Source organism: Nymphalis io, chromosome 3 (assembly GCF_905147045.1).
Source record: "Nymphalis io chromosome 3, ilAglIoxx1.1, whole genome shotgun sequence".
In the NCBI taxonomy this organism is placed as follows: Eukaryota; Metazoa; Arthropoda; class Insecta; order Lepidoptera; family Nymphalidae; genus Nymphalis; species Nymphalis io.
The window spans coordinates 9,797,370-9,809,334 of NC_065890.1; the positions used below are offsets into that span (position 1 = coordinate 9,797,370).

Consider the following 11,965-nt stretch of genomic DNA (forward strand, 5'->3'; position numbering starts at 1 on the left):
AAAAAATGTCATGGATATCGATATAACTATCCTTGTCTTTCATGAATTCGTAGAATGAGAGATAAAATATTCGATTTTATTTGATGAATCGTTTTAACGCTTCGGGCTTGTTACAATTTGAACCGTTCACGCCACAACTGTTCATTCAGGGTGTGAAACTACTAATGAAAATCGAAACCAGAACAACTAAAACAACATATGACGCGGTAAAATAATTGCATTAAAGGATTTTTCATTTATTTTATTTGTAATTATTGTTAACATCATTAAAGTAAACAGAATTCCTTGACCCTACACGTTAAAATATTTTGTGATAATTTATTTTTAATATATATAATAATGGATAAAAAAATGGTTGTTTGTAATCGATAAACTAGAAAACTACTGAACCGATTTATTAATTATTTCACCATTAAAAAAACACTATCCAGAAAGTTATTTTAGTATGTGCTCTTGTAATCACAAACTGAATTCCAAGCTAGTTATCTATAAAACTCCATACGCTAACAATACTGTCAATAATTTACAAAACAAATAAATAATATCTAAAATAATATCTACATATATTGTAGTGTCTAAATAGTTGCAACAGATGGTCTTATTCGCCTAGATTAAACGTTAGTCAGAGCTGGCTAACAAGAGCAAGTTCCGGGATACGAGGCCAGCAGTAACGAGCGGGTCGGGGGTCGACGTTGCGGTCTTACAATGGCTCGTTTGGGTACAATGCCGCCCCCTCGCGCCCTCGCGCCCACTTCATTACGCGCGTATTGTACGGCCACGCGCGACCGAACCTGACTTCTGACCCAACGCTGGTGGTCACCTAAACATTCTACGTTAACCTTCTTTGTTTTTTGACGAACGGTTAACCAATCACGAGCTATATTATTATCAGTAACTGATAAAACGAGCTTTTTTATTGGATACAATATTTTTTTGAATTATTGTTGTCTGATCACATTCATTAATCGGTAATTATCTCTATCTCATTATAATAACCGCCGAATTCCACAGTTATTAGCTATCTCAAAAGAAATCACCGTATTATACATCACATTGATTAATAGACGATTTCAATCACAGAAATTTAGTTTGAATACACCAAGGCTATTGAGAAAACAATTGAAATATTGAATGTTAAGCTCATAATAGTGTAGATAATATCTCGTTGAGTGGTAGTTGTAATGCGCGTACGATTGAGGAGATCACAATGGGCGTAGGAGTAAAACCAACACGGCGTGCGGCGCCCGCGCACTCACAATTGCAAGGTGTACAATGCCCCGCACACAATGGCCAGCTAATTGTACGTCGACAGACGGACAGGGTTTTGTTGCCCCTAACCTCTAGCGAAGTAGATATTGACATCCTTTTTTAAATAATCTTACTCATTGAGAATTCCTTAAGCATAGTTAAAATTTCTTTCGTAATAACAAGCCAGCCTTGTTAAACGTGCAATGACGTATAAAATCACTTTCAAATTTTTGATTAATCTTGTTTACAGATACAGTTAAATGGTCTCGCTCTTCAATGTGCCGTCAACGAGCCGTGAGTCGGATGATTTTTTCTCTACATGCCTCCTAAAATGACCTGATCTTCATGATTACATAATCAATCATCGTCGTTCCGAGCCATCGACCTTTCATCGGGAGCGAGGATTTATTGTGTTTTTACATCTTTTTTTTTTTCAAATTCTCAATTGACCATAACAATAAATAAAATTCATATTGCTTTTAAACTTTTCATAAAAAGTTCAATTATTATTCTTAGTTCATCTAAAGGATTGCCGACCTTGTATTTATTAAAAAAAATCTTGACACAGTAAACATTCGAGTAAGAATAGAAGCTCCAGTGAACAAGCGAGCAAACGAACGGTAGCTGACAGTTCGCGCCGGGACGAATCGCAGTACGCGTGGGTGCCTCATTGTGTCTCAAGTGCACATCATATTATATTGAATTAAAGCCAACAAGCAGTAGCAGCTCCTATCATTAATCACTGCGCCTCTAAATGATCATTGTCAGGCGATCATATCAAAAGAGAATTGGAGAAGCACCATTATTATTCAATTATTCCTACGCAATACACGCATGCCTTATATGTGATGGGTTAAACCGAAATGTATATAGTAATCAAATCTTACGAATTAACATTCATAAGCGTACAATTTCATAATATTAATATTATAAAATAAATGAAGAAAATTAATTTCTTGAATTATTAGGGATTCAAGTACAGCATGGATGGAAAAATTTACGATTCCCATAACCAATAGTTAGTAAGTAGTAGTAGTAACAGCCTGTTAATGTCCCACTGCTGGGCTAAGGCCTCCTCTCCCTTTTGAGGAGAAGGTTTGGAGCTTATTCTACCAATAGTTATCGAATTATAATAGCCCTACATGAATTAATTTACTGTTGCTACAGTATTATATTAATTAAAATGATATTAATATATATAATAAAGTACTATATTAACCATAGATACGAAATTTTATACGGCAAAATGGTTGACACCCAATATTGATAATATTTATTGTATATAAATTATTCATTTATCTATCTTTCAATATTTTTTAATTATTCATTTATTTTTATGGAAATTAAGTTAAATAAAATAAAAAAAGATAATGCATGTGGTAAAATGAATTAAAATTATGAACCCCATGTCAAAAATGTGTGCAATATTTAAGCTAAATCGGTAATTTGGAACTGGTTTAAAAATAAATTGCAATATTTGACCCACACGCTACTGACAGGTGAAGTTCAGTAATAACTTTTTAAAATGCTCTTCAGTTTTATTTATTTGTAAAACAAAAAACTTATTTTAATAAGTTATATCTCTTAAATATATTCCGGATGGCGTAGTTTTAACTTTATAAATTATGTAAGATATTAACAAACCCGGACGTTCGTTGGTACAAGATATACATTATTTTGTAGGTAGCCGTGACAGTGGATTGTTCAAATCAAGCACTACGGAATCTTCGTGTGCTTAATTTGTCTTTATATTTAATATCTTACACAGCGTTGAAGCAATAAATGTGTTAGATGAAATTCTGCCTCGTTTGTATCCACCAACCCACAATGTAGCATCATGGTGAAACCTACAAAAACGAGAGGAAGCCTTATTCTAATCGTGGAATATAGATGGCGTGTAAGCAAGGTACTAACAAAATTTTTTTGTAAAGGAATTGCTTCTATCTGTAGCTAAATATAACCTTTTATGCTAGGACGACAATTATCAAAAGGCTTACGTTTACCCTGACGACTTTTGCATTGATGGACGGACTTATATCGCTCAGCTAATGAAGATTAAGTTATATATATTGTATGATGTATTAAAAAAACCATTAATTAATTCTTACAGAAATACATACGAAGTCGTGAAAATATCGAGTATATATGTACATCGAATAATGTAAGTCAAATATTTTGGTTAAAAGCTCATTTAATTTTCATTTTACACTCAGCCCCAATACGTAATATTTAAAATATTTATGTTTGTATTAATACGATTGTGGTTCATTACGCACACACGCGCCGCCTGAACCGCCAATTAAGGTGAAATTACAATAACAGCCGGTATTCATATTGATTGACCAAATAAAGTGTAGCTTACACATTCTTATAATTATAATATAATTACACATAAATAATCAAATTAAAGACTATTCCTGATACTTATTGATATTATTGTATACAATTACTTTTGATTAGAAAATAAAATAAACAATCTCTCTTTTCTTCCATGTTATGAAGACCATTAGGCGAGATTTTATTAATCATTAAAATAATCTAGGTATCATAAAAATAGGTTTTTATGATACCTAAATTGAAGTTTATGTATTAATTAGTACTTATTGGTACAATGAAACAATGTGAAATACTACAACATATTATGTAAGAACTTACTTCCCGTGAAATGTTGACAATCGACTTATAGTGATATTCAATTTAATGAGTGTTTTCTTGAAATGTTATATTTATTATGGTCAATGTCGCATATCACTTTCTGACATAATGTGACCGATTTCTGCGATGAGTTTCGATTGTTCGTACAGAATAGCCCATATAATAATATAGCAATATAATTATACAGTACCAGAGGTTTTACTTCTTTCCGTGTCATAAATTTTAATGTCATTTTGAATCGTTATCATATAGGTAACATAGCCTAGCGCTACATTTCAATCTTAAAATTCTACGCTCATAACGTTCTAGTACAGTTTTAGCAAAAAAGCGTATTTATAAGCTACAATAATTATTTGATATTTTTTTATAAAAATGTGCTTATAAAAAATCATGTTTATAATGTTATTGCAAACCTGAAGTTAGCTTTTTGAGACCTTCGACCATGAGGCATGTCCACATGTAAAACGATATTAAACAAGGATAATAGACTACGTTACCGCTAGCACCTTCCCACTTTCGTATATTACGATAATTTCGCAGTATGTACTACGTGGTATGGCTTTGTTAAAGTCTGCGTAGGTACCACCCACTCATCAGATATTCTACCACTAATCTACAATACTTAGTGTTCCAGTTTAAAGGGTGAATGAGCCAGTGTAACCAAAAGGACAAGGGTCATCATAACATATTCGTTTTAAAGGTTGGTGGCGCATTGGTGATGTAAATAATGGTTAATATTTCTTGCATCGCCAATGTCTATGGGCGGTGGTGACAACTTAACATCAGGTGGCCAATTTGCTCGTCCACCTACCTGTAACATAAAAAAAAAAGCTTAATTCCGGTGGGTTCGACTTGATCACGCGTATTCCTTTCGCCCTCCTTAAGAACTTTGAATACATTTTTTATTTAAGGTTATTTAAGTATGCGTATAGAGAAATGCTGCATAGAGGAGCCCTTAGCCCAGCAGTGAGGCATTCGCAGGCTGTTACGAGTATGCGTATCTTCATTTTCTCTTAGAATATGTTTACTGGTGTTCTTTGAAAAACAATTTAAATCTTCAAATGTAGGGTACTCAAAGGTTTTTTTATGAAATCATAGACCACTTTAAATTTAAAGATTACATAAATTCTACCCGAAACCTTAAGCTTATAGGACTTTTATGTTATACTATAAATCATTGAAACGTATTTTTTTTTAATTATCATAACGTACCTAATAAATAATAACGACGCTTGAAGTCAGTGTACAGTGTCAGATTGAAGACATATTAACATAAATTTTTCAAGCTTTCGTAAACGTTCTGGAACTAAAAAGATAAATAACAGATGCTAATTAGCATTCGTTAATTACATTATGCAAAATTTCAATGAAGTAATATATTTTAGTAGTTTTTGTCCTTCAGCTAGAAAGTAGGTACCTGATTAATATAACATGTTTTCTATTTTAAATAGATTTTCGTATATAGTTTTGTACGAAATATTAATATACATAAGTATCTAATAAATAAAATCTCTGTAACGAAATTAAATAACAATAATTTAAAAGTAGTTAATTTTGATTGTTAGGTTCTAAATATTTTTCTAACAACCAAACGTCACTATAATCGTCCCAAAAACTTACGAAAGTTTTCGATTATTGATTAATTATTTTGAAGTGAAACTTCTTTAGATGCAGTGAGAGTAAAATTTGTAGTTAAAATTTGATTGCAATGTTACTCTATGTAACGTTCGAGCGAAATTTTTCTGAGTTTTTTTTTCTATCTCGTGTGCTGTAGTCACACGTGCTTTATTTACATTATTTAATTTACTAAATAAATATATTTTACTTTATATTACCGATCGAGGTGTTTGTAATAAATACTGCTATATAAATCTTAATCAAACACGCCCGCGGCGAGCGTTGAACTCTTTATTATAACGCAGTGCGCGGGAGTACGATACTTGTCAAGTTGAAAGGTGCATTAGCGCGAAATAACACGTAGCCACGAAAATTTCAATTAAGTTTAATGCATACGTTCTCCCTCCCCGTCCCTCCCATCCACCCTGCACTCCTTGCACTCGATTTATTAAAACCGATTACACTTAGCCCGGCGAAGGCTGTTGTACCGCTGTTATATTGGTCAAAACATAATCGTCATGATAATGCAATATATATCCTCAACCTGCAATCAAGGTGGAGCGATTGTTTTAATATAATTACACGTAATCACAGTAACGTTACCTCGCATATATCAAAGTTTCTACATATTATCTAATTTACAATTTGTAACAATGTTTGCTTTAGCGTTCTATTTTAATCAATCGTTAATAATTAATTATTAGCAGGTATAAAACAATAACAGTCTGTAAAAAAAACTCGTGTTAAGGCCACTTATGTGAAGGTTTCGAGCTTATTCCACCACGCTTCTATAATATTTTTAGTGGCAGATATAACACCCTTGATTTGACACTGATGATTTCCTTCACCACCCAACACGAGATGAATTATAAACACAAAAAAATTTGGTGGTACATACTTGGTCAGATTTTCCCGGTCTTCTAGGGTAAGATTAATACCTTCTCACCACTGGGCTATCTCGACTTTTCGTTACAATGGGCAAAATCAGATAACAATAATAATTTGTATATTTCTTAGTGGTTGGGCTTTGTGCAAGTCCGTCTGCGGTAGGTACCACCCAAATGCCTCCAAACATCAATACTGAATAGTATTGTTGTGTTTTTGATTTAAATGGTGAGTGAGCCAGTGTAACTTGATTGATCGATGGATAGCGCATTGGAGATGTAAGGAATGGTTGATATTTCTCACATCGCCAATCTCTATGGTGGTGATTACTTACTATCAAGTGACCCAATTGTCAGTCCGCCTACCTATTTCATATAAAAAATACCGAATTCATATTCGGTCAAGTAGGTAGGTGAATAACAAAGATAATACTTATCATATTATGAGCATTAATAGTACAACAATACTTTTAAACGGTTAGCTATAGAGAGGCACCTGTTTAGAATGTTATTCTTAATAAAAAAAAACATAATTACCAGCCATGATCGTCGGTAATCATTGACTACAATAACTGTCAGAAGAGCACTAAATATTGTTTGTTGAGCGCAGCCTTTTATATTTTTATTCCGATCAACACCTTGAACCGGCCTATAAAGGAATGCCAGGTGCTAATTCATAACTCGTGTAATTTCGACATATCTTGATTTAATATACGATCAAATTTTAAGCAATATATAATTAACTTAATATCAACACTGCAATAAGTAATTACTTCATATACACTTACATACATTAATAATAAAGAATATAGAAAAAATGTTATAATAAAAATATTCAATAATCTAAGACAACATTTACATTGGGTATTAATATTTCACATAAATTTCTTTGATGTTACAGTCGCATAATACATGAAACTATGTAAGGAGCTATTTGACCGTCCCGCCATACTAACACCTCTATAAAATAAAATTATCATACACCTTGCCATTGCCGTAAACTGAATAGGTCCATACATTGTTACAAGATTTAATTAAAGCTGTAATATTAACACGAAATTGTCGATAACTTCTTCGTAAGCTCGGCTAAATCGTTTAACATTTAGCCATGTCTTTCTAGTCTATATATTAGTGATTTACGAATAAATACTATAAAATTCACATCAAAATTCAACCCCCCTGTACTTACCCGTATAGTGTTCACACTAGACTTATTTTAAATATAAAATTTAGATTCAATGTTTAAAGCAAATACGTTTCATGCTAGTGTATACTCGTGACTAAGTATACCATTTGTAAAATTATGTATACAATTGACTTGGATAGTTTTTATTCTTACGAAATAAAAGCTACAGGTGTAATCGTGTAGCGGTCTCAGTTTACACGTATTTATTAGCACGATCCGTCCAGGGACATCGCTCGGTAATTGTCAAGTATTAAAAACCGATAAAACACTTAATGTCCCGAGTCATCGTTCAAACTGCGGACGCGGACAATTTGCATTGACGTACCGATCACGATATCGATGGTCGATGCTAACGGGAAAAAACATCTTAGCGACTTAATATTAACTTCATTAAGCACTCGTTGCAGAATCATGATTTACTTTAAACGATTTTTTCATAACTCTATCATTTTACAAAATAATATAAAGATATATAAGTAATATCATTTAGCATTCCTTCTGACGAGTAGATTACTTTGAAATATATAACGGTATCGAATAACTATCGTATTTTGTTATAATAACATAACAAATTTCACGTGAACATAAGTAATAATGTTTCTGATTTATTATTCTGTTTAAAAAACATATTTACCATAAACTTATTGACGGATCCAAATATTTTGGTGTCACTTATTGTCCCGCTAAGTCGAAAAATCATAAATCGTCCACAGGTTAGGCCCTAACAAAGTCAGCAGTAAAATGGTTGCTTGTAAATCAAAACAAATCGAAAAAATGAAGGAGAACTTGACATTTTATTTTCTTGTGCGCCGATAGTGACGTGACAACGTCGACGTGAAATATCGAAATATACTAAATTTGTATTTCAAGAAATCATTGCATAGTTTATTTATATCTTGATACTGAAAAAAAATAAAGTGTAAGCAAATAACCATTGAATATAAGACAAAAACTATCATTCTATTTTAAATTAATAAATGTTCTTTGTGTGCTTTAATAAAACCTAAGAATTTTCTGTTTTACGCAAATATATAATAAAAAACTAATAAATGTTATTCACTTTGTTTTGAACAGTCAAAAAAATATGATAACATCGATAAAAATGTGTGTGAAGTCTCTTCGTAATAAAAAAAAACTTGAAGCGTATTACGGGATGTCCGGAGATAAGAGCCACTTTGTACTTACATATTATTGTCGTAAAAGTAAATGCAATAATACTTTATATCTTCACTATTATCATAAATTAGTTTTTCGATTACCACTTTATTTTTGTTTCGCTATAAACTTCCATTTATTTTAAGTTAGTACCTAACTACCTCTTTATTTTATATCTAAGCTAGGTGTTCACGGGTATTTTTATACTTGTAAATCTATTAGCCTACATGGCAATTTCGTTATACTGGTACCAGGCTACTTCACAATTAAGTTTCACTACGATCGGTTTAATAGTTAAACTACGACGGCGTAAAAAACCGAGAGACTGAGTAATAAGTTCAGAGGTAATTCCTGATATCTTAAAGCGTATTATTATAAATAAATTTCCCAGATTTATCTCGCTAGCAACAAAATATTAATAGACAATACATTGTAAAGCAATTTAAAAACACGCTCAGCCACCCTTCCCTATAAAATTTGTCCCTGATATCCCATTTTGATTGGACGGGTTGATTTATTCCCTGTTTAGCTATAAGTAGGAGGACTACACAATCTTGATACTGGCTACATAGTATCATAATTTCATGAATTTATATTGCTAGCTAAGCAAAGATAATTCTACAAAAAAATTATAAAGAAGGATTAATCGCTAGACTGAATTAGTGATTATTAAACTTTGATTCGAAGTTCTGATTTTAAAGTTGGATTAAATTTAAAAAAAAATATCAAAATGATTCGAAGGCACACTATCAATTTAACAATAGAGACATTACCCCAGAGATTGAATCCTCTCCGGGCTACCGGCTACTGTGATTTAGATAACTGCACTTGTTGCGAGGGGCTGTAACGTATGACACGGGACTAATACGGAGCTTATAGGCATTGCTTGTACCGGACCATGCTATGCTTAATAAGCGTTTTAACTGAATCAATTAATAGGGGAAAGATGGTAACGACCAACTTTTTTCTTTTTTATTGGATTTTTTGAAATATTTCAAAGAGTATAGAATAAGAAATAATAACAACATTTTTTAAATCATATTGTTTGTTTTTATATAAATTTATAGTCCGAGGAAACACATGTGGCAGATTTCCATCCGACACATGCATGGTTTAATTAGGTTTTCTTTCACCGCCGAGGACTAAATTTATACAAATTAGTTTTTAACGGGCCGAAACCGTTACCTTCTTAAGATTCACGTATTCTAACCACCGGAATATATGTAAAATATTTACCGAGTATATGTCGCATTGAAGCTCTTTACATTATCTAAAGTCAATTACAGTGTACCCCTGTCCTGGAGAGACTTGTCCTCGTCAAATTGAACGTCGCGGGCGCCCCGAGCGTACACAATGCCAATTTTCCGCTCACCGCCACCGACTACGCAATTATTTAGATAAACCTCTCGGCGTGACTATAAAAACATCTTCCCCTCCCCCAGTACGCTGTTTGTTGTCTTTGGGGCTTCGTAAATTTATAGCCGGGCATTACGCCGACGGTTAGGATAAAAATGTACTTTTAATTTATCTCGTTAAAGGGTTGAAGGACGACCGGGTTCGCGGAGTAATTATTGCAAAATTGGCCACTTTATCTGATGAATCCATCTCGAACCCTTTGTTAGGGCGATTATGGAGTGAAATCATTCCGCTGACTGCGCTTTTGGAAGATTACATTACAATGATTGGTTAAGATTTTAATTGAAACATCTTTATATTTAAAAGCTATTTTATTAAACAGACATTACAAAATAGCACTTACCTTCCAGTTTTTGTGATAATCATCTCGGTTCCTAAATCATGGAACTTGTCCCAGAGTTCCTTAGTTTCAAGCTGACAATCAACTGACAGCAGTTCTTCGCAGTTGCAAGAGGTCACGGGAGGAGGTAAAGGCCGGGCTGGGGATGGAGTATCCCTCTCGCCTAATTCTGTGAGTATTGAAGTATCATTAGTGATATATATATGAAATATATTAATAATTACTACGATGATTTGTGTTTATTTTTAATAAAATCGCATATGAATAAATATTATTGAATTACCTGTACATTAATAGTATTGGCTAGGTACCTACTAATAAAAATTACTATTAATTTTAATAACATTATATTTTATACATAAAAAATACCAGAAATTTTAATTGTTTTAAAAAAAAAAACAAGTCAATTATATTCTTTAAAAAATGTTCGTATTATGCTATAGTAAAAATAATTATGAGATATTCTCATACAACGCTTTATTTATTAGGCAATTGTGCGGCTTCTTTATAAAATTTCTGTTCAAAGCAATTAGACATCCTATATCAATTTTAATTGTTACTCCAAACAACTCATTCGATCTTGTCACTAATTAAAGTAACTTTCTATTGGCTTTTTTATTATTTTAAGTTATGAACAAAAAATGTAAACAAATATCGAGTGTTACCGTTTTAGGAGGTATATATGAAAATAATAGGTAAATGTGTTTGGCTCTTGGTGTGCTTTCGCCGAATAAAACTAGAATATGTTGATTTTGTATCGAATTGCAAATAGTATGTATATCCACATTAATTTTGAGACGTTTTAATCACGAGAAGTTAAGATAAACTTATATCGTTAGGTTCATACATCGTTCTTAATTCAAGGTATTCTATACATGTTGTATATGTATAATTTACGCTCGGGGACACTTTAAGTTTTGCTATGTCATATATTTCAAGCTTATATTGTATAATTATAATTGATAGGCAAACTAGACAATGGGATGATTTTTGTGCAGGAATATTTTTTCTCGTAATAATCTGACAACTGAAACTGGTTGTCGCTTGACATTAAACCTAAATTTTAACTTAAATTTCCAAAAAAGTCTTATTTTTTTATTTGATGTTACAACAAACTCATACATCGTAAACTATTTCAATCGAAAAGCACCTTTACTAGATAGACAGGTAACTTTATTACAAACAAAACACATAGTTACTGAGACACAAAGAAAATCATAAAAGAGATATTACGCACAATTGAATGAATATCAATGTGACAATATTGTGATTTTCTATACGTCTTAAATCACACACGTATAGAAGAATGCGATGTGAACGGAACACTTTTATGAGAATTCTAGTTTATTATGTTAATAACGTGCTGTAATCACTACTTCAATTTACTTTTTGCGTCACAATGGTTGACTACGATGGTATTGTGTGTCAAAAGTGTAATTACCTACATGCATTTAATACGATTTT

The 11,965-nt window shown here is 32.3% G+C and overlaps 1 protein-coding gene across 1 annotated transcript in view; it reads right to left on the reverse strand.

Moving 5' to 3' along the window:
• Positions 1-11,965, reverse strand: part of LOC126780728 (T-box protein H15-like) — a 67,012-nt gene that overhangs the window by 47,796 nt on the left and 7,251 nt on the right. The window contains exon 3 of the mRNA XM_050505393.1: positions 10,505-10,670. Within this exon, the coding sequence (XP_050361350.1) occupies positions 10,505-10,670 (166 nt within the window). The remainder of the gene's footprint in view (positions 1-10,504; positions 10,671-11,965) is intronic.